Source organism: Leucoraja erinacea, chromosome 5, assembly GCF_028641065.1.
Source record: "Leucoraja erinacea ecotype New England chromosome 5, Leri_hhj_1, whole genome shotgun sequence".
Taxonomy (NCBI): domain Eukaryota; kingdom Metazoa; phylum Chordata; class Chondrichthyes; order Rajiformes; family Rajidae; genus Leucoraja; species Leucoraja erinaceus.
In genome coordinates, this window is record NC_073381.1 from 57,213,420 (window position 1) to 57,237,903 (window position 24,484).

The window sequence follows — 24,484 nt, forward strand, 5'->3', positions numbered from 1 at the left end:
AGTGCACAGATAGATAAAAAATAATACTTGGAATATGTAACAAAGGAAATAAGGCCCCAAGTGACATCTACACACAGCAATCAACTTGATTAGGTTGATTTCATGGGATATGCATATCATTTAACTTGACCTGTACCAATCAGCGATGTATTTTAAAGACAGCAAAGTGGGGCTGCAGATGATGCAGCTGCAGTACAATTCTTGCAACTTGGACTTGATTCTAGGCTTTGATGCTCTCTGTGTTTGCAGGCTCTTCCTGTGAATGCATGTTTCCCTAGGTATTCCAGTTTCCTGCCACCTCCTAAAGGCATATTGGTTATGAGTTTAAATGACAGCACTAAGTTACCCTATTGTGTGCGGCTGATGGAAGAATTAGGGGAAATTACCACCAGGGGTGTCGTACGATTGGCAGCCCCGTCAACAATATGTTTGTTTTTCATCTTTAAAATTTGTTTTAATACGTGTTAAAAGTTTGTGTATATATTCTCTGGTTTGTTTTATGTGAGGATAGGGGTTGGGGTCGGGGGAATTTTTTTTTCAGTTTCTTACCTTCTCGGAGATGCGATTAATTTTCGATCGCATTCTCTGGTCGCCCTGTGGCCTACCATCGATGGAGCTGGAGGCCTCCTCAGACTGACCGTGGGCCCCACCTCGGGGCATGGACTTACATCAGAGTTGATCCCTTGCCTGGGCTTGCTCCAACTGCGGCCTGCAGACTTTACATCAGGAGTTTGTAGTCTTGGGAGAGGCCATGAATGTCGGGAGCTCCAACGTCGCAGAAGGTTCGACCAGTCCAGACAAGGGATTTGATCGTCCGGCGCGGAGGAAGCTGACATCCTCCCAATACAGGAGCCGGTCACCTCGACACAGAGGTCCCACCGCCGGATACGGGAGTCAAGATCATCCTGTCAATGGAGGGCTCGAGGCTCCCAACAGCAAGAGAGCTAAGGGAAGAGATTGAACTTTTTTTTTCGCCTTTCATCGCAGTGAAGATTGTGGCGGAGTCTCAGTGATGGACGTTTATGTCAAAATGTGTTTTGTGTGTTCCGTAGCTTTTTATTTTTATTTTTTTTAATTTAATTTTTATTTTATTTTGTGCTTTTTTTTGTTGTTGTTTGTTTTAAACATGCCTCAACACTTGCATAATTTACAAAAATGCAAACAAATATGCGTGGTTCAATAATCTGTGATCTTAATGATCATATTGTGGAAATATGTGGAGAATTCGAATTTGACCAAATAGGTATTGACGTGAAAAAACAAATTTAAAGTTTTCCTACTTTATTTTTGTCGAAACAGATACTACTGCATAGCCAATAATGCTTAGGGCAGGATTTGCCATTTACACCCATTGGTAACAGGGAAATGTTATCAGAGAGAGCAGTCTGGATGTCCTGATTTTCTCCCACACTCCAAGCACGTACAAGATGTACATGCTTATAGCTTAATTGATTTGGTAAAAATTGTGAACTTTTCCTAGTGTGTAGGATAGTGCTAGTGTATGAAATGATCGCTGGTCGGCATGGACTCAGTGGGCTGAAGGGCTCGTTTCCACACTATATCTCTAAAATCTAAAGTCTAAATTTAATGGTATTGTATCTATCACAGATAGACTATCAACTAATATAGAGACATAGAAAATAGGTGCAGGAGTAGGCCATTCGGCCCTTCGAGCCTGCACCGCCATTCAATATGATCATGGCTGATCATCCAACTCAGTATCCTGTACCTGCCTTCTCTCCATACCCCTTGATCCCTTTAGCCACAAGGGCAACATCTAACTCCCTCTTAAGTATAGCCAATGAACTGGCCTCAACTACCTTCTGTGGCAGAGAATTTCACACATTCACCACTCTCTGTGTGAAAAATGTTTTTTCTCATCTCGTCTATTACCAACTTATTGAATCCCACAGCTATCTAGACTACACCTCTTCATACCCTGCTTCCTGCAAAGTCTCCATCCGCGCCCTGAAACATCACCTACTCCTTCTCTCCTGAGATGCTGTCTGACCCATTGAGTTACTCCAGCTTTTAGTGTCTATCATCAATTTAAACCAGCATCTGCTGTTTCTTTCCTCAAGAAATGAAGAGGAGAATGGGTTTGCTCGAAGAGGCAGCATCAGCTGAATGATTTCCTTTTAACGTTGTAAGATAAGAAAAGGAAAATTACAGTTAAAAAAAACATACTTAATAATAGAGCCAGCAATTTAAAAGGCAGCGGGACACCTCTGGTAGAAGTCAAATCGGAGGTAGCAGGAAATTGGGCATGAGTTGCAAAGGTCGAGCATTGGCCCAGGCTGCAAGCTGACATCTAGATTATGTTTTTTTTTTTGGGGGGGGGGGGGTGGAGCAGTAGCAAAAGAATAGAATAACTACTTGTAAATCCTCGGTTTCAACTTTTCTTTTGTGCAGTGCTTTGGAGGCAAGAACTCTCCTAACATCTTAAGCTTTTGAGCAGTGGAATTACCCGAGGGCTGCAGGCCTAGGTCATTCATGTTCAAGGAGCAGCATTAGGCCATTTGGCCCATCAGGTCCACTCCACCATTCAATGATGGCTGATCTATCTTTCCCTCTCAACCCCATTGTCCTGCCTTCTCCACATAACCCCTGACATAACTCTCTTGCGATGGAGAATCAATTGGAAAGGCAACCAAATATCTTCCAGGCTGGCCACTGCTGCTTTGTACAAGGCCTCAACTAAGTAGGCAACAGATGGTTGCCTTTTAGGATGTAAATGTGTTAATTGTTCCAGGTGAAGAAGGTGACAATTACTGATGCCATGTACAAGAAGGAAATCTAAAGTGGATGCAAACACAGGAAAAGCTTATAATGCTTCAACAGTAAATTATAGGCCCTGAAAACATCGTTTGATTCCGAAATGTTAAAATTAATTGGCCCAAAAAAAAGATACTCTGCTATTGTCATTAATTTGACATAGCCCACTTATTGTATTGACAATGAAGTATTTAAGCAGGTACTAGTTTAAATGTGGCAAATGAATTGTTGTTTTCATTTGTGCCATTGACCTGCACTTTCTGAAATCTCAATGAGAATTCAGACTTGTGCAAGCTATGAAAGAACAATCATAAAACAGGCTGTAAAACCTTTTTCTCAAGGAAAGTAAGCTCACCCTAGGAAGTGTAAAGATAGAAAAATGTATAACCAGTGCAGAATTTTGTCAGAGTTACCATCGGGGACATAGTGACTTTGTAGATTGTTGCCTCTGGTGATAAAATTAGTTTTATAGATGCCATGAGAGCATCATTTGCAAATGGTTTGGGCAAGAGAAGACAGGAGAGGTATGGAAAAGTATTAACAAAATTAGATGATACGACATGAGGAGTAGTACAGATAGATACAAAATGCTGGAGTAATTCATCGGGTCAGGCAGCATCTCTGGAGAGAAGGAATGGGTGACGTTTCGGGTCGAGACCCTTCTTCAGACTGATGTCAGGGGAGGAGATGGGACAACGATAGAATGTAGTCGGAGACAGTAAGACTAGTGGGAGAACTGGGAAGAGGGAGGGAATGGAGAGGGAAACAAGGGCTATCTGAAGTTAGAGAAGTCAATGTTTATACCGCTGGGGTGTACAGGGTACAGGTAGTTCAATTATAATGTGGTAGTTGCGTTCCTAAGAAATCTTGTGTTATAGATCTCATGTCAATGGTGAAAAGAGGGTTATGCCCCTGTCCCACTTAGGAAACCTGAACGGAAACCTCTGGAGACTCTGCGCCCCACCCAAGGTTTCCGTGCGGTTCACAAAGGTTTTTGTCAGTCTCCCTACCTGCTTTCACTACCTATAACCTCCGGCAACCACCTTGGGTGGGGCGCAAAGTCTCCAGAGGTTTCCGTTCAGGTTTCCTAAGTTGGTCAGGGGCATTAGGGAATAAAAGGTTTCAGATTTGCAGTAGCAAAGTTATTTTCCCCCCAGGATTTTCAAAAAAGAAAGTCTTAATTGTATTAATTGTTTTGTTTCTTTTGTTACTGCAAGCTAAAGATGCTAATGGATGTACGTTACATGGTTTATGGGGAGGTGACATGAAAACAGTTTATTCCCTAATTCTGTTTTTGTCCCTTAACAGCTTTTTCTTGCTTGCCAAATACCCCCAAATTTTTTTGCAAGAATGTCTCCAGTTCCCGATTTTAAAAAAAAGCATTATAACTGTTTCAGCCCTCATTTGAAAAAATATTGTTCCCTAATTCATCGAACATGTATCCAAGTTGCATATGGAAATGTGTATTATAGCAGAACTACCTGTACCCGATATGGTGTAGTGGGACCAATGGAGTCAGAGAAGTTTCAGGTTATTTATTTCTAAAAATGTAATTTTATAAATGATTTTTAACATTCCTTTTGCATTGTTTTTGAATGCATCTGAATGGGGGAGACATTTAAATGCATTGACAAAACACATGATAGCTTTGAGAGAGGGCATAACTGGAAGGTGGGCATTTACCATCTGTTAGAGTTTTTACAGGGTGTGGTGACACATCGGTGAAGTCGCTGTCTTACAACGCCAGACATCTGGGTTCGATCCTGACTAGGGAGTTTGTACATTCTCCGCATGACTAAATTAAACTAGACTGGACTGGACTGGACTAGACTGGACTAAGCTGGACTAGACTAGACTAGACTGGACCGGACCCAGACTAGACTGGACCGGACCGGACCGGACTAGACTAGACTGTTTTGAGTGCTGGACTTGTTCTGGTTCACACAGGTGTTCTGATCAAATGGTTCGAGGCCCATGTATCACAGGTTTATGTTCATGACCTTCTCAGCCAGCAAGGTTGACCACAAGAATACAGATCTTGTAAATGTATGTATCTTGTTAAATGGGGCTGTTGCCCATGAGTGTGGGCATCAAAACCTTTTGAGTAAAATCAAGACCAAGGACAATAAAGTATCATGCATCATGTGCAACTCAAATTAAACTGATTTAATTTGGCTCAACAGTGTAATTATTTGATGGTTATTTGGAAAAGCATAATTTATTTGATTTGTATGTGATGATTTGCAATTGACAATGACTTTTATGAAGGTCATGCTAAATTGCTCTGCATTGCGGAATGCAAGAGAATGGCTGGTACCTAGAGATGGAGTTGGAGAAAATAAAAAGGATATGCTTTGAAACAGACTGTGACTGACTAATGTTCTGAAGGTTAATTAGCTATAACTAAAACCCAAAGTTTTATGCTAATTGCCTAAATGGTATTATTGACTCTTAAGGACATTGTTATCATTACAGGCTGATATTAGAAAGAAGAGAAAGTCATAGTGAAAAATTCTGCATGTTGGTTTCATCATTTATCATAAAAGAGAATAATTAATAGAATTTGCGATATCTTGCATTAATAAATCAAGATGAAATCAGCATGTGTTGCAATAAAGAGGAGGCCTATTTGTCATAATGTGAGTAGTTACTTTACATAAAGACATTGCCTAGTTCAATAGGCTTTATAATAAATGTGATTGTCATCTGATAAAAAGCAATGTTGGTTGTTATGGAAACATGAAATGATGGAATGATATTCATCGTTTCTTGTATAGTGCATGTATTGGTCATGCATCTTTTATACCCAGACTTCATCAACAATCTATCATAATGAATAAAGGAGCGAGATTGAGATAAATCTCTGAATTTGAACTGTCCTTCAGTGCAGTTTTATCCTTTTTGCAGGTGGCAATAAGTCATAGTGAGATTGCTGCCAAATTAAGTCTATCTGTCTTAATGCCAGCTGCACTCTTTCCTATATTGGACAGTGTAAGTATCCACAAAAGAATGTGTTATGTTCAAATGTTATCAATTGATTGTAGACTGGGACCCTGCTCCAACAGTGTAAGTTTGCAGAGATAATTATGCCTCTTGAAATGGAGGATTCAATCATAAAATTACTGTGATAGTTAATTTGAAGAAATCTAACAGGTTAAGGCCACATATCGCATCGTCGAAGAGCCAGATGGCCATGGAAGCCTATGTCATTGAAGAGGGGTCAGAGCAAGGATGCAATGAATGGTTAAAGAGTTGAGAAGAATCTTGAAGCGAGACTAAATCAAATGCAGGTAAACAGGGCAAAGGCAAGGATTAATATTATCAGCTGATTGCTAGCTTTACAAATCCATTTCCTAAAAGTTGTTGAACCATCTGGAATAGCTGAAAGGATCTGGCTGATCTGGGGTTATCACTGTGTGGCAGAAACTGTGCAGTTGTGTTACAGCTGGGTGCAACTGTGTTAGTCTGGAGAAGGGTTTTAACCCTAAAATGTCGCCCATTACTTCTCTGCAGAGATGCTGGTTGTCCTGCTGAGACTCCAGCATTTATCTTCAGTTGAAGGTTTCAATGGATTTCAATACCATCTTCATGCTACCAAAGGATCCTTTGGAACGTTGTCAGATGTTTAATGATCTGACAGAAGAGTAAAGATAGAAATGTTAAATCACATACATCAGGAAGTTTATACAGGGTACCAGGACGTCATGTTGTAGTTTTATAGGACTTGGTTTGGCTGTATTTGGAGTTTTTTGTGCAGTTCTGCAGTTCTGCTCAATCACAGGAAGGCTGTGGAGGCATTGTAGAGGGTGCAGCAGAGGTTTACCAGAATGCTGCTTACATTAGAGAGTATTAGATACAAGAAGACATTGGACAAACTTGGATTGTTTTCTCTGGAGTGTTAAAAACTGAAGGGAGACCCTTTTAGAAGTATACAAAATTAGGAGAGGCATAGATCATCACGTCTTCAGAATAGCTGATTGTAATAGAAAGCTCTGACTCACGTCAGAGTTAACAGGAGCATGTTGGTAGTGTAGATAAAGATTAAACTTTTTAAAGCAGAATCCCTGTCAACATAAACACTGAGAGCAGTAGGCACTTCCTGTGCCATAGTGAGGCCTGCTGGACCTATGGACCATGCAGCTAAATGTAGTTGCAGAATTTCTGAAGCTGAGTGCATTGTGCTTAGTTTGGTTTAGTTTATTGTCACGTGTACCAAGGTATAGGGAAAAGTTTTTTGTTGCATGCTAACCAGTCAACGTGCTGGCACCTACCTGTCAGCGTTGTATGCTGTCAACTACCATGTTGCAAATTTAGTGTAAATGGCTAAAGACAATTTCCAGCACAATTGGAGGAGCTGTCAAATTGTGGACTCCACCTCCTAACCTGGTGGTTATGAAAACTCCCATTTTATAGAACAGATACAACTAAATATACAACAGTTTCTTCAACAAAATGCAGATGAACAAAATGCGTCTGAAGAAGGGTTTTGGCCTGAAACGTCGCTTATTTCCTTCGCTCCATAGGTGCTACTTTACCTGCTGAGTTTCTCCAGCATTTTTGTCTACCTTCCATTTTCCAGCATCTGCAGTTCCTTCTTGAGCAGATGAATTGTTAAGGGCCTGTCCCACGAGCATGCGGCCTGCATGCGTCAAGCGCGACCTAAAGGGCCTGCCCCACGAGCATGCGACTGCATGCGGCAAGCGCGACCAAACCAGAAGTGTTGACCGCGCTGAGGTCGAGTGAGTGACATGAAGTTCGAGCGAAGTCCGTGGGAAGTTCGCGCGTGACGTATGGCGTCGAGGCGGCTGCGGGCCGGCAGGCCGTTGACGCGCGGAATTTTTGAACACAGTCAGTTTTTTGGAGCCCCGCGCGATGTCGGGACCAGCTCTGCACAACTCCATACGGCTCTGGTGATTGAAGTGAGACCGGCCCCGCGAGGCCGTAGGGTTCAAGCGACCACGTTAGGTCGCGCTTGCCGCATGGAATCGCATGCTCGTGGGACAGGCACTTTAATCGTTTTGCATTTATGGATATTTCCATGTGAAAGAAGCTTGCCATAATTGCACGTTGTAGTAATTCTAAAAGAAAATACTTTGTGTAAAGCGTGGCGAGATTTCTTATAGAAACTTACAAAATTCTTAAGGGGTTGGACAGGCTAGATGCAGGAAGATTGTTCCCGATGTTGGAGAAGTCCAGGACAAGGGGTCACAGCTTAAGGATAAGGGGGAAATCCTTTAAAACCGAGATGAGGAGAACTTTTTTCACACAGAGAGTGGTGAATCTCTGGAACTCTCTGCCACAGAGGGTAGTTGAGGCCAGTTCATTGGCTATATTTAAGAGGGAGTTAGATGTGGCCCTTGTGGCCAAGGGGATCAGAGGGTATGGAGAGAAGGCAGGTACGGGATACTGAGTTGGATGATCAGCCATGATCATATTAAATGGCGGTGCAGGCTCGAAGGGCCGAATGGCCTACTCCTGCACCTAATTTCTATGAGATATTTCTGCCATGCATAATTTTGACATTGCACATTTCAAAGCCTTTTTTTCAGACCATACCAAGCCATAAATGTTCATGCGAACAGTATTTATTATGAGTAATACAGAAATCAGCATCCAACCTATCAGAAGAAAATCAATAACTGATGTGGTGGGTCTAAAGACTGAACCATAATGCCATTGTGAAATCCAGATATAGATCAAGAGTTCTCATGTAACAACAACATAACTTTGTTAAAAATCAGTTACATTCATGTATAGAAACAATTTATTTGTCAAAGTCCACCTCCGTAATTGCAGCTAAGAAATCATATAATAAAGACATGAGTAATAGAGGAATGAGTTCTGGTCATTGGCTGGAAATCTGAGAAAACTGTTGAACATTCACAGTTTGCCCAGGCATTAAACTTTAAAATGACTGAGGCTATAGAATCATATAAATTTAAAGAACAGAAGGCAGACATTCAATGTGACATGTTTATTTGAGCTATTTGTTAGAAAAGTCCTTTGAATTAGGCAGCCAAGAAAGAGCATTATATGAACTAACTAAAATAGCTAGGATTTGGAACACAGGAGTAAGCAAATGGTATTAATCATTTTTATATTTGTACTTGCTTATGGACTTAGCTTGGGAATGCGTACTAGAAATCCATTTCCAAGTAGTAGACAACTTTTCGGGTCGAGACATTTCAACCTGAAGAATGTCCCAACTCGGAACATCGCCTGTCAATTTCCCTCCACACATGCTGCCTGGTCTGATTAGTTCCTCCGGCACATTGTTTTTTGGCCTTTTCCATATATGTAGCTTTACAATCTGAATGTTCAATTCAGTTTAGTTTATTGTCACGTGTACTGGGGTACAGTGAAAAGCTTTTGTTGTATGCTAACTAGACAGCGGAAAGACAATACATGATTACAATCAAGCAATTCATGATAAAGGAATAACGTTTAGTGCAAGATAGAGCCAGTAAAAGTCCAATCAAAGATGATCGAAGGGTCCCCGATGAGGTAGATAGTAGTTCAGGACTGCTCTCTGGTTGTGGTAGGTTGGTTCAGATGCCTGATAACAGCTGGGAAGAAACTGTCTCTGAATATGGAGGTGTACGTTTTCACACTTCTGTACCTTTAGGCTGATGAAAGATGGAGTGACCATGGTGCGACTCACCCTTGATTATGCTGCTGGCCTGGCCAAGGCAGCGTGAGGGTGAGGTATAAATGGAGTCAATGGAAGGGAGGTTGGTTTGTGTGATGGTCTGGTCTTATTTCCAACATTGTCTTTTTTTTTTATGTCACAATCAGTCACTGATCATCTATCATTCAGGCCTGAATGCATTTCATCATTGGAGGTTGGATAATCATCTGGAACATGGATCTGTTTACTTTATTTTCTTTGCATATCACCAGATTAAAATTTGAGGCCAGTTATATGACATTGTCCCACATCGCTTTGTAGAGAGCAGCTCAGAGATCCGAGTAGCATTGACCTATTCTCTATATTTTGGCTATCAATAGGTCAGTGTTGAGTTGAAAGTGTTGAAACGTACACCAAAATTATGGTACTCGGGAGATTCATATCTGCTTCTTCCAGATATTTTCATATACACATGACTGCAAGGCCTTGGACATGCAAACAGAATAAGTCCCCAGCCTTCACCATAGCTATGAATATAACACAGTTCTGGAGTAACTTAGTGGGTCGGGCATCATCTCTGGAGTAGATAGCATACTCAAAATTATTTCAAATGTTGTGCTGGTAAATAAAATGGGCACTAACAAATAAGATACTCCATGGAAACTGCTGATGCAAGTTGTATGGAGGGAAAGGGGTTGCTTCGCTAACCTTACACTGGGCGCAAGTATTCTGCTTTACTGCAATTCAGCTCAACATTCTGGCAATGGAGGTGAACAGTCATATCATTTCATTTTATAAACAAAATAAAATCCATTGAAATCAAAATAGTGCACAGTCCTTCATTCATAACAGAAGTTCAGAGGGCCAAATTAAATGTTAAATTTCATTTTATGTGTTGTTTGATAGCTATCATTCTTATCCATGCCATGCACCAATTAGAAAAAAGGGTTATGTGGAAACCAGCTTTGTGAAATTGCTATTTATATTGTGTGTTAATAATGGATGACATCAGTGGCAGATGTTTCCAAGTAAAATAATCATATTATTCTCTTGTTTTGTTTTTTTCTCAGCTCCACCACCAGGTAAGGAGAAAACTATAATATATTTCACTTCCTTCATTTTTAAGCAAATCTGACAGCATTGGTAGATAAGAACACATTATAATACAGGCAGTTGAGCAAAATAATTGTGCTCTGCACGTAAAAGAAAACACAAAGTGCTGGAGTAAGTAATAGGGTCAGACAACCTATGTGGAGAACAACATCTCTGGAGAACATGGATAAGTGATGTTTCGGGTGGGGACCCTTTTTTCCGAATGATTATGATGGGGTGGGGGGTTTGGGGGGGGGGGGGGGGGTAAGAAAGCTGGAAGAAATGGGGAACAGGACCAGGCCTGGCAAGAAGTTGGTGGATACAGGTGAGGAGGGGTTCAACAGGGAGCTGGTTGGATAAAAGCCAGAAATAAAAAGGCAGAAGGTGTGGGATTAAAGGATTGTGGTGTAGTGAATGTTAAAGCAAGAGGAAGGAACGTAGGTGGAAGGGGAGAGGTATCAGAGAAATAGATGCACATCCAGGCAGGGTACAGTAAAGAGAGGGGGAAAAGGATGGGGTTGGTGGGGGTAATGATGTTAAGGTTTGTAGTAACAAAACTGGAAATGTCAATGTTCATACCATTGAATTGCAAACTACCCACATGGAATATGAGGTGCTGTTGCTCCAGTTTGCATGCAGCCTCACTCTAGCAATGGGGGAGGCCCAGGACAGTAAAGACAGTAATGGAATGGGAAGAAGAGATAAAATGTTTAGCAACCGGGAGATCCAGTAGGCCCTGGTGGACTGAGCACAAGGGTTCAGTGAAACAGTGCAAAGATAGCTGGGGTGCCATTATAAACAGACTTGGCTTTCCTTGAGAAAGGATCTTGCTTAACAATATCCTTGGACCATACTGCTTTAGTTGTTTTTACTTTGTTTTCTAAATCTCAAGAGAAAAAGAATCAAGCGTGTTTGATTATCATACACGGAACAATGAAATTCTTACTGATTAAGATTATGCACAGATTATATATATATAACATAGTTTGCCCTTTCCCTCACAGAGACTAAAAGACTGAAACTTGAAAAGAAGATTAAAATAAAAGAAGTGAGACAAAAAGCTCCATTGAAAGGTAAATACCAGCCACAATGTTTTAAAGGTAAATAAAAGTTTGTAATACTTGTGTAGAAAAAATGTAACTATTCATATTTTTGATCAAATTGTTTTGTTCACATTCTAAGAATATAACTAGTTTAAATATGATTAATTTTCTTCCAACATACAGCTTTGTACACATCCCGTGATAGTAGACCATGGGATTCCAATACTTTATGAAGTAACAATTATTTTATGGTATATCCAATATCCTTATTGCAGCTAATTGCTCTGCTCAATTGTGAATTTGAATCGGATGATCATTTTCTCAATAGTTCAGCCACAAAAATATTCTGTTGCACTCTATCAACCAAAGTCTGTGGTATGACATTAGTCGCTATTCCTGATTAATCTCCAATACATGTTCATAAGATCACGTCATAGGAGTAGAATTAGGCCATTCGGCCCATTCGGTCTACTCCGCCATTCAATCATGGCTGATCTCTGCCTCCTAATCCCATTTTCCTGCCTTCTCCCCTTAACCCTTGACACCCATTCCAATCAAGAATTTGTCTATCTCTGCTTTTAAAATATCCACTCACTTGGCCTCCACAGCCCTCTGTGGCAATGAGTTCCACAGATTAACTACCCCCTGACTCAAGAAGTTCATCCTCACCTCCTTTCTAAAAGAGCACTAATTCTGAGGCTATGACCTCTAGTCCTAGATTCTCTCACCTGTGGAAACATCCTTTCCACATCCACTCTATCTATGCCCTTCATTATTCTGTAAGTTTCAATGAGGTATCCCCTCAACCTTCTAAACTCCAACCAGTACAGGCCCAGTGCTGTCAAACGCTCATCATATGCTAAGCCACTCATTCCTGGAATCAGTCTTGTAAACTTCCTCTGGACCCTCTCCAGAGCCAGCACATCCTTCCTCAGATATGGGGCCCAAATTTGCACACAGTTCTCCAAATGCTGTCTGATTAGCGCCTTATAGATCCACAGCATTACATCTCTGTTTTTGTATTCCAGTCCTCTTGATATAAAGGCTAGATTCGACTGCCTATTCGACTTGCAACATAACAAGTCCCTTTGCACCTCTGATTTCTGGATTCTCTCTCCATTTAGAAAATGTTTAACTTTAGTCAAGTCAAGTCACTTTTATTTCTATAGCACATTTAGAAAACAACTCACGTTGACCAAAGTGCTTTACATTGGTGGAGGTACTAACATTATACAACAGTGGTTCATAGATTAAGTACATACATAAATACATAAATACATATATAATCTTACATTCTATCATGTAATTAACATTAAAAATAGCACATATTTACAGAAAAATCACAGTTTTACCCATAGATTAAACTGTTTTTGAAAAATTCTGCTCACCAAACATAGGAAACGTGCATCTGGGAAGGGGTAACCATACAATCAGTCAGATTTAAAGGACAAACCTATGAGCCTGGTTCTAAGTTGTTGACTAGTCTCTCATTGACATCAGATGATTCAATGTACTTGATGTAATGAAGTGATTCAACATCACTTCATGTTAGTAATAACGTAGATAAAGTCTTTTGAGGATTAATGCCTTTTAAAACTTTCCTGTTTGGCCATTGCCAAAAATTAATCCAGATCAAAGTGGTACACTTGTAAAATTAGAGCTTGGCTATTTTTGGAGTGAAAGTAGGAAGCACTTCTTATTGAACTCTTGCCCTAAATAGCTTGTGAATGAAGATGATTAAAATGTTCATGACTGTGATTGATAGATTTGTTTTAGGTGAAGACTACTAAGGGATTTGAAACAAAAACAGACAAATGTAATTCAGCCAAAATATAATAGAGTGGCAGGACAGGCTCGGGGGACTAAATTTTCCTCGACTGGTGCTGATAAGAATGAATTTGAATTAGGATTATTCCTTTTAAGAAGGAATGCAGAGGGAATGTGGTTAAGATTGTAAGATAATGATGGAACTGGACGCAATCCAATGAATAGCTTTAGAATTTGCTTTGGAACATTGCTGAGCAAGTATGCTGACGGAATAATAAGAAGCAATTTTCAGAGTGCTTAATATGAGTGGTTGCTGCCCTTCTGGTGATTAAAATGAGACATTTGAAAGTACCAAGTGAGCATTATGAATTGTGTGTTTTCCAACATTTTATCAGTTCAGCAATTAAGTGAGTCACTATCAACTGATTCTTCAGGCAAATGCAGAACATTAAATATTTTCAAAAATAATGTCCTAAACGTTGAAATCTGAGCAATGCCATATTTTTGTTAAAAATATTTCAGGAAACTTTATCTCTGTAAATCATTGATTTTGAAGCTGAATGAGAAAGGTTACTCAAAAATATTTTGTTTCTCCAGTGGATAAAAAAGTTAAAGTATCAAAAGTTAAAGTATCTAAAGTTGAAGAAAAAGTGAAGAAACCACTCAAAGGCATAAAGGTGAAGAAAAGGGAGGAGAAAGTTAAGAAACCTGAAAAGAAAACTAAAGATGAGATCAAAGTGAGGCCAAAAATCGAAGTAAAGAAAGAGCATGTGAAACCCAAGATCGAGAAAGAACAGAGAGGTAAAAAGAAAGAACAGGAGCCCAGTGTCCGGAAGTCTGAGAAGGCAAGCAAGAAAGAAGTCAAAGTGAAAGTTATCAAAGATGTGACGCAAAAATCAAAGGATAAAGGTGAAAAGACAAATATTCGCAAAAAGAATGTACGTGATAAAAACCAAAGTAAGGCATCAGAGAGACATCAAAAGAAAAAATATGGAGCATAAAAACAGTTTGTATAAATGACAACTGTCCAAAACAAAAACGTTTGATGTTTCTGTTTGCTTTACTTTGATTTTATGATATGAAGATAAAATCAATTATATTTCACAATATATAATCCAAAATTGTAATGATTAATCTGACTGTGTGGGAATAGTGCTTTCTTACCATTTGGTTCTTTGCACCATATATCAAATTTCATTTAACATTCACCTATTCACACAGATTCCCGGAGAGCAGAATGAATTAACAACTTGTGATAGGGTCAATTTGTCCTTTCACTGTGAGTTACGAAAAAGATGTTGGGGTATAACTCATCAGAAACCTTTAGTATGACATGGTTCTTAGCCTCTTAATTCCAACTAGCATGTTTCTTCAAGTACCATGGGATCCAACGTGAAACTGATAATTACTTTCTCAATATTTTGCAGTGGTCTTATATACAAATTATAAAGGATCATCTTGAAAATATGACGTTGCAATCAAAACTTGCTAGTCACCAAAACATCTTTCTAATTTTCTTGTACATCTTGTTATTGATCTCATCAAATGCAAGACATCTCCTGGATTGTTTAAGTCGGGATAATAGTTTATACTTGTTATAATGATAGATACAGACAAAATACTGGAGTAACTCAGCGGGACAGGCAGCATCTCTGGAGAGAAGGAATAGATGACATTTCGGGTTGAGACCCTTCTTCAGACTGAGTGGGTGGTAGAGAGATAAAATTATTCGGAGGCAGTATGACCAGGTTAGGAGAACTGGGAAGGGGGAGGGGATGGAGAGAGAGGGAAAGCAAGGGCTACTTGAAGTTAGATAAGTCAATGTTCATACTGCTGGGATGTAAGCTGCGGTGTAAGCTACCCAAGCAATTCTTTCCTACACATACTTGTTGTAATGCCTACTTTTATTCTGATTTATGAAACATTTGAAGAGGCTCGCTAGAATGAAAATTCTGCAATAATGTGCCACAATTCTGCCATTTTTGCAATGGTTAACAAATGTTTTGGGTGCAAAGTTGGGCATGCAAATCAGGAATTGGCTCTCGATATGAATTATAAGTAGAGATTCTTTGGCTGTAGCCGAGGACAATGTGAAATGAATCCATCGAGAACAATATATTCCTTTAAAAAAAGTGTTAACTATGATTGAAAATGGCAGTCAACATTCTGACAATACAGAAATCATAAAGTGAAACTCCTATGCCACTAAGAATGCATTTCTGGATCCACTTTATGGTTTATTTTTCTGTGATGCATTGTCATGCATTGTGAAACCCAATGTCTCAATAGAATGACGAATTAAAGAACTGCAGATGCTGGTTAATATAAAAAGATACACAATGTGCTGGAGTAACTCAGCAGGTTGGGCAGCATCTCCGGAAAGTATGAATAGTAACGTTTCGGGTTAATTCAACCCCAAATGTCACTTATCCATGTTCTTCAAGGGATGCTGCCTTACCTGCTGAGTTACTTCAGCACTTTGTGTCCTTTTATTTCTCAATAGATTGATTTCATGTAACTACCACATATGATCTGTAGTTGGAATTATCTTCAGTCTCAACAACATTTATAAAGATCTCTTTTCAGCTTTCAGGTGAACTAATATGTATTTCCGAGTCAGCACACAAATGTCAATAACTAAACCTGTAAAACTGAGATCACATTGATATATTTATTTCTTTATTGATCCAAGCACAGCTGGAATGAAAGGTTATTTTTCTTTTGGTTTCACATATTTCCTTTTTTATATATGAAATGAAAAACTCTGCAAAACTTTCACTTCCAAAGGAATGGATTAAAAAAATGAGTCGGAGAAAATGAAACCTTTGATGCTAAGTTAATGGAAGTGTAAGTGTTTTGTTTACTCGGCCATACTGATTTTGCTTGGAACAGCTTGTTCCACTGCCCCTTTATAGCCGAGGCTGATGGAAACCAATCAACCCTCCCTTTTGGTTTCTTTGTGTTTATTGTGTGTTGTCTTCATTGCTGTTCTTTTCCTTCTGCCCTGACAGATCAATATCAGTTCTGTCGTTATGTGATTGACATGTACACTCTTGGGAATATTTATCCAGGTACATTTACATCCTTATAACCTTTCTAACCAAATCTGACTATTCTTCCTTGTATCATTTGTTGTCATTGTTTAACTTGTAAAATTCTAATATCCAAATGTTGATCAGCAATGAGAATATTTAAATTTGAAATTGTCCAAAGGATCCAGCTGAAAGCAAGATCCACATGTCAATTTCCCTTCATTAGATTTCGTTTTTCACTAAAAGAATTTCATTTCGCAGTATAAAAGGAATTAAGTTGGAATATCAGTTTTGCAGGAGTGTTTGGTCACACATTTTCTCTAGATACTAGTGGAATCAAAATGGATTGACACACGGATTGTAAAAAATCATGCTGCTTATAAACAAAGTTGTTAAATAATGAACGTAAACTTTTAGGTTTTATGCTAACAGAATGGTAGATGTTGCACAGCAGGAACTTGAACAGTTTTTAAATTTGGTTGCTTTATTCTAACGAATTCAAGCATAAAGTAACTCTGTGGCACGGTGGCACAGTGGTAGAGTTGCTGCCTCACAGCACTTGCAGCGCCAGAGACCCGGGTTCGATCCAGACTATGGATGCTGTCTGTACAGAGTTTATATGTTCTCCCCGTGATCTGTGTGGGTTTTCTCCGAAATCTTCGGTTTCCTCACATACTCTAAAGACGTGCAGGCTTGTAGGTTAATTGACTTGGGTTTGTATACTTGGTACAAGTGTAAAAACTGTCCTGAGCAGTGTGTGATGCTGCTTGTGTTTAAGTGTGCTGAGATCAGTCACGGACTTGGTGGGCCGAAGGGCCTGTTTCCGCACAGTATCTCTAAAACTAAAAAAATTGAAATATAACTTGGCATCCACTGTTTGTCCATAATCCAACTGTTATCACACCTCGAAATAGATGCAAAGAGAAGGTTGTTCTGTCCTGCATTGTCATTTGTACTTATTAAAACTGTCACTGAGCAGAGAAATGTGTGATGCTGAAATTAGCTCCACATTACTAAGGCATTTGGCTGAGTAAATACAGTTTGCCTAATTAGTGAGTTGTAAGATGATATATTGCTTCATATTATGATCAAAATTATAATGATTTTAAAAATCTGGACATGCAGATCTTGAAATTCAATCATTTAATGCTGCGCTCTTTTCAGCTTTAATTAATTGAAAATTATCTTTACTCAGAGTGAAACATGATATTTGCTATTTTCCATAGTCAATTTGTGACATTCCAGAAATTTGATCAGGCATATCCCAAAGTAATTTGTCTGTTTGGGCCTGATGCTGTTTACAAGCTAATCACACAGGGGATTACGTAATTTACTATTCAACTCACAGTTTGGTAATTGCAGGGAAAATTGGGTTAAGTGTTACTATTATTGGGGTTCCAAGGACAAATATTCTTCATAGCCATGTAAATCCCATGTTTGCCCTTGGCACTTTAGACATCCCACACCACATTGACTCCACCCCATGACACTCTCAATCTTGCTTCTGAGGCCTTTGGTGAACATCCTGATTTTTTTTAAATCACTCGCTCAGTTCCCTCCTTTACCTGGCCCATTATTACTCACTGCACACACAGTTCTACCGCTAACCTGTCCCACCCCCCCCCACCCCCCACTTCAAGCTTGCTTCTCTCTACTACAATCAGTTAGAAGCAGGGTCCTGACCCAATCCATTTCTCCACAAATGCTGCATGGCATGCTGAGTTACTCCAGCACATTGTGTTTCATGCAAGATCCACAGTTCTTTGTGTCTCCATCTTTCTTGCTATTACCACCGTACTATCACATATACGAACAGCTTTAGTGGGAATTCAGAAACCCCAGATAGGGTTGTTCTCCCACTGCATTGAGAGGTGGCTGTCTCTGCAGACAATGCTGGGTATTCATACGCTATCCTTGTCCAAGATTGTATTAACTGGCTACTACCCTCATCCCATAAATCCCGAAATATTTCCCATGGCTAACAATCCCTGGCAAGCATGCACCAGTACAGCAATCCAAATGCACTTATTTTGATGCACCAGAATTTCTATTCTGAGCTATCCCCAGTTTCTGATAAATTAAATAATAATAGGATTACTGTTAAAAAATCTATCCTGAGCAATAAATCTGCAATTACAACAGCATATTTTATTAATGCTGTGAACATCAAGTTTGATGCCTTTTGCTGTATTGCTTTAAATTTTGATTTTGCCTTAAGGACTTAGGGCATCAAAATTAGTTATGGTAATTGTTGCTTTTAATCATCAGTAAAACATGCTGGCAGTAAGATTTATTATTTTCAAAAGGTGATCAATAATTTCAGCTCTGTTGTATTTATTTATGATTGCATGTAAATATAGGGTATAATCTAGACTGTAGCATTGTCATCTAGATCTTTGCATCTATATTGTTGACAGTTGTAATTGCCTATTGGACATGATTGCATATGCATATGTGGTCGGTGTTGCTATGGATTTTAGTTCATCTGCAATGTTTGATAATGTTACGGCATAAGTAATGGTCTTGTACTTGGATAGACGGTAATCGGGTTTGTAATGGGCTTAGGTACACACTGGATCTGGAAACCTGATGGCATGTGCCTACCTGTTGTCTGTGTTCAATCTGCATATATTAAAATATATATATTCCTTAAAAATGGACAGAAGAGCATTCTGAGCAGCCACATGTGGGAATACTTTATAACCAGAGCAACGTGAAAATGAAGCTGGGGAATATGAGAAGATGATGACTGCCCTGTGCCACTGTGCCCTTTGCTGATAATTGAGTTGCAATTGGATTTGATAATGAGGGGTGGTTTAAAGCTCGTTCTGAGCAGATGAGTTTTAATTCATCACCAGTTTTGGATTAAAAGACTTTGTTTCATACCTACGTATTTCTCTTTACCTCCAGTGTGCTTTTATAGGTAAATGTTTTACTACTTCCAATAGTTTCTAAGCACCAGTAATTAGTTATGTTAATAATTACAATGGTATTGCTACTGATATTAATTATTTAGTCTTTTGTAAACCATTGGAGTCTCTTTCTAATAATTAAAAGTTTTGTAATTAGCTTCAGCTACCAATAAAGTTTGAATATGAACATGATTTGATGTTTGTTTGATTTCTTTACTTAAATCACCAAAATAGTCACTCTCTCCAAACGTTCTGGTTGTCATGCAACAATCTGGATACAAAATATATTAACTTGTGTAACTACTGCATCTGCATTGTTCAAATCATGTTCATACAGTTCATGATGGTGTGGTCTGCTGCATGTCTCCATTAACCTGTATGTTGCCTTGAATGTTCACAAATAATTTGGAGCAACTAATCATATAAAAGTGAGCTGAATGAGCTTCCACACTCACTCTTTGACCCGGATTACATTATGCAGTATAATAATACTTCAAGCCATAATTTGATGAAACTCAGAAGTAAACAAATAATAAGAATTGCCTAACAATATTTGATAATGGATAATATTGACTAACAATATCTGAATGATATAGAATGTTATTAACAGATGTTATGAACAAAAAATTCAAAATAACTCTAACACTAAATGGCTCAATAACAACTATCTTAGACTTAATGCCAAAAAAGTGTAGGAGCATTCTTTGCCCCTTGCAGGTATACCTGATGCAAACTAATTGCTAACCTTTATGCACATTATGAGAGACCTCTGGGGAACTACCAAAGCAGATTTTAATTACATCAAGGAAGAGCAGGTGTGGAGATTATAAAGGGAAGTTGTGCAGCTGGGGAGAAAGGTTGCAGCAGAAGAGGTGCATTGAACCTTTTGTCCATTTCAATAAAACTTCCATCAACTGAAAAAAAAAATGGATCTCAGGTCAAAGAAAGCACACTTTTCCTCATTGGAACACATTCTTTTCTTTAATAGAAAGACTAACTGGTACAAACATTTTCTTTAAAATATTCTCAGGCCATAAAAATGATTTTATTTTAATAGAAAGACTATTTGGTACTAATGTTTCACCTAAAATATTCTCATTCTGAAGTACCTTACTGCAAATGAAGTGTAGGCATTCTCATGAAGAGGAATGTGATGTTGAACAGATAATCTGTTCAATATAGATGGTATGGATTGAGGAATTAGTATTGGCCAGTACACCGGGGTTTACACCTAGTCTCCTGCTTCTCTGCTTTCCTTCAATGTATAGGAAGCTCTTTGGTCTGATGGGCGGAATCTCTGGATAATGCATCTATGATATTGAACAGTTCCACATTACTGCATCAGATCAGCATCAAAGTGTTTGTGCCCACCATGAATGAGAATGCTACTGACTAAATTTGCAGCTAATGCTTGGAATCTAGGCCAAGGCAATTAATTACTCTCACAATAAAGACCTTGTATTTATCCTTGTCTAAAGACATGCACAGATGTGTAACACAGTTGACTAAAAAGTACAATACATAACAAGTTATAAATACATTTTCAGAACATAAAATTGGAATTTGAGGTTACATCAGTTTACGTCATCCATAGTGAAGGTATTTTTTAAATGTTATTTTGAAATGGTTTCAAAAATATATGTAGAATTTATTCTCATCACAACAGTATTATTAAAAAATAATGTGCAGTAATGCTGATAAGCATTACCAGAACTGGAGGGTCTGAACAGTAGGGAGGTTGGGCAGGCTAGGACTATATTCCTTGGAGAGCAGCAGGCCGAGGGGTGGTCTTATAGAAGTGTATGAAATCATAAGGGCCATAGATAGGGTGAATGCACAATGTCATTTCTCCTTGGTAGGGGTATCACAAACAATAGAGCATACTGTAGGTTTAAAGTGAGAAGAACAATTTTACAGAGGGTGCTGGGTATAAGGAACAAGCCAGAGGAAATAGTTGAGACAGGCATAATAAAAACATTTAAAAGACAATTGGACAGATAAATAACCAGGAAAGGTTTAGACATTGATAAATGGATAGGAAACACCAAACACAGGCAAATAGGACTAGTTTAGATTGGGCATCTTGGTTAACATGACGAGTCGGGCTGAAGAGCCTATTTCCATGCTATACAACTTTATCATTGATTCCTTTAATATTTTATTTAAAAACTTACAACTACTTTTGAAAAATGATCAGGTCAGTTTGAATGTGCGTTTCAGCATCCACTGTGACTTAGCTTTATAGAATCCACTTCTCTTGCTATATGATGGCATGATTTCTGAAAGTAATTGGCCTGGCAAGCAATCTTAGGAACATAGTTCCTGGTGATTGCAAAGTACCTGAGACAAGATAGATGAAAGCAAAGCATCGTCAGGGTTTATAATTGACCATTTTATTTTTTGCTCTCATCACAATGTTTTATTCTAGCCTGGGTGGTTCAATATGATACAGATAATTATACTGCAGTAAAACCTTGATGTAACCACCCGAGGGACAACATTTTAACTTAACACAGGCAGTAAAATGACATGCCGACTTAAATATTATTTTAAGGGCCTGTCCCACTTGGGCGACCAAATCCGCAAGTTATGGCGAGTTTGACCTCGACTCGTACTCGCAGCATGGTCGACACAAGGTCGTAGGAGGTCTTCGTAACTCTCCTTCATTCTTGAAAGTGGTCCCCGCGTACTTAAGGCCTCAACTAGGTTGCAGCGTTTTTTTTAATATGTTAAAAAATGCCCGCGAGTAAAAAAAGGTCGCCATGGAAAAAATCGATACTTTTTTTACTCGTAGGTTTAGACGTAGTAGGTCGTAGTAGGTCGGCATGTTAGTCGTAGGTAATCAAGGGTAATCGAAGGTAGTCATAGCTAGTCGAAGCTGGTCTTCAACAGAGTCGAAGGAGGTCGAGGGAGGTCTTCCACATAGTCGAAGGAGGTCTTCAACATGTCATTTTTTTCAAACTCTTTTAAACTCACCAATTAGGTCGCCCAAGTGGGACAGCCCCTTTAGCCTGCCATCTGAAGGAGATACTTTTTCTGTGATGATGCATGGTAATCCCTGCTAATGAGTGTGTTTACATTTGCTTCCAGTCCTGGAAGAGCAAAATTAAGTCAAATAAAGACAACAGAAATCAGACTATATTGTAGCTAGTTGTTCATAGAATGAATTCCCTGGAAGTAAACCTGCTCCAATGTTCCTAGAATCAACGTGCTTAAGGATTAGAAACTAAAGGCAAGCATGGGGCCCCATGAGCACAACTAAACAGCATGGCTATTTTGTTGTTACTTTGGGTCCTTAATGAAGGAAAACTAAATGTTTCTCTAAAGCATTGACAAATAAGATTTTACTCTAGCCACATAAGGAGGATTTAGAACAGATGAGGGGTTGGCTTCAAGGAGAATGTTAAGGGATTAGAGAGGCATGGAGGTTTAGGTTTGGTACTTCAGAGCTCTTGGCTACGCAGATAAAAGTATGTCTGTCTTTATTGGGGCAATTTAAAGAGCCATAGATGGTGGGCAAAATGATTGAATTGTTAATGACAGTCCCTGTGAAATGTACACATAAAACATGCACAAAAATAATTGAGAACTGGTGAATTGTCCTTCTCAGTTAAATCTTCCAAGTGTGTGTGCTTCTGTTTCACCATGTGGATCATTTAAACACTAAATAATTCCTTGTGTAATGATGCATGTTCATGGCATAAACTGAATAATCCTGGTGAAGCAGTTACTAAGACACAAAGTCGGTCCTACAACAAAAAAAAAATTACAGCTGGTAAATCTGACCTAAAAATTGAAAATGCTAGAAGTATTGATCAGGCAGCATGTGTGGTCGGAGAAACACAATCAACATTTCTTGTTAATTACGTTCCATCAGAACTAGAAGGTAGAAATCATGCTTTAATTTGCTATATGGTGGGAGGATTGGAGCAAACAATGGAATGTTTGTGGTGTGATGTGACCATAACAAAGTTATTAGATAGTTATAGAATTTATTGCCTTCCATCACAGTGAGGAATGTCGAATCCGCTGTGGTGGATGTTTAGAAACATAGAAACATAGAAAATAGGTGCAGGAGTTGGCCATTCGGCCCTTCGAGCCTGCACCACCATTCAATATAATCATGGCTGATCATCCAACTCGGTATCCTGTATCCTGTACCTGCCTTCTCTTCATACCCCCTGATCCCTTTAGCCACAAGAGCCACATCTAACTCCCTCTTAAATATAGCCAATGAACTGGCCTCAACTGCAGCAGAGAATTCCAGAGATTCACCACTCTCTGTGTGAAAAATGTTTTCCTCATCTCGGTCCTAAAAGATTTCCCCCTTATCCTTAAACTGTGACCCCTTGTTCTGGACTTCCACAACATCGGAAACAATCTTCCTGCATCCAGCCTGTCCAACCCCTTAAGAATTTTGTAAATTTCTATAAGATCCCCCCTCAATCTTCTAAATTCTAGCGAGTACAAACCGAGTCTATCCAGTCTTTCTTCATATGAAAATCCTGACATCCCAGGAATCAGTCTGATGAACCTTCTCTGTACTCCCTCTATGGCAAGAATGTCTTTCCCCAGATTAGGAGACCAAAACTGTACGCAATACTCCAGGTGTGGTCTCACCAAGACCCTGTACAACTGCAGTAGAACCTCCCTGCTCCTATGCTCAAATCCTTTATGTTAACTTTATGTAGTTGTGTGTCTTGTTCCTTTTTTCTAGTACGACTGTATGGTAAATTGAGTTTCATTGGTATAGTGACAATAAAATATCTTTGAACCTTTTAGATTCAAAGGATCTACAACACAGAAACAGGCCCATTGGCCCGACCGGTCCATGCAGGTCGAGATACCAATTTACATTAATTCCACTTTTCTCCATTTGGCTCACATCCCTTTATTTTGTTGATATACAAGTACCTGTCCAAATGCTTTTAAAATTCTGTGATTGTAACTGCTTTTATTACTTCCTCTGTCATATATCAACAAACCTCTGTGTGGAAAGACTTGCCCCTCATAGCTCCTTTAAATATTTACCCTTGTGTTTTTAAATCTGTACAACCTACTTTTAGGATTGTGATTATCTGTCCTCTTTATGACCTTCATCATTTATCTATATACATAACTAAAACTCTCATCTTGTTATCTTCCGGTGTGCGTTGTTTTTACATTTGTACAATCGCTGCACTAATTGGCCATGTCCGCTGTTAGTCACCAGCAGAGCCCACCTCTGCCTGGCGT

At 39.1% G+C, this 24,484-nt stretch overlaps 1 protein-coding gene across 39 annotated transcripts in view; it reads left to right on the forward strand.

Annotated features, from left to right (window-relative positions):
* The window catches only part of trdn (triadin), a 270,827-nt gene that overhangs the window by 77,899 nt on the left and 168,444 nt on the right, over window positions 1-24,484 (forward strand). For 38 of the 39 annotated variants that reach the window (XM_055635706.1, XM_055635681.1, XM_055635691.1 and 35 more), the window contains 3 exons: window positions 11,500-11,568; window positions 13,903-14,214; window positions 16,317-16,376. In XM_055635706.1, the coding sequence (XP_055491681.1) occupies window positions 11,500-11,568; window positions 13,903-14,214; window positions 16,317-16,376 (441 nt within the window). The remainder of the gene's footprint in view (window positions 1-11,499; window positions 11,569-13,902; window positions 14,215-16,316; window positions 16,377-24,484) is intronic. The other variant, XM_055635709.1, reaches the window with a different exon arrangement.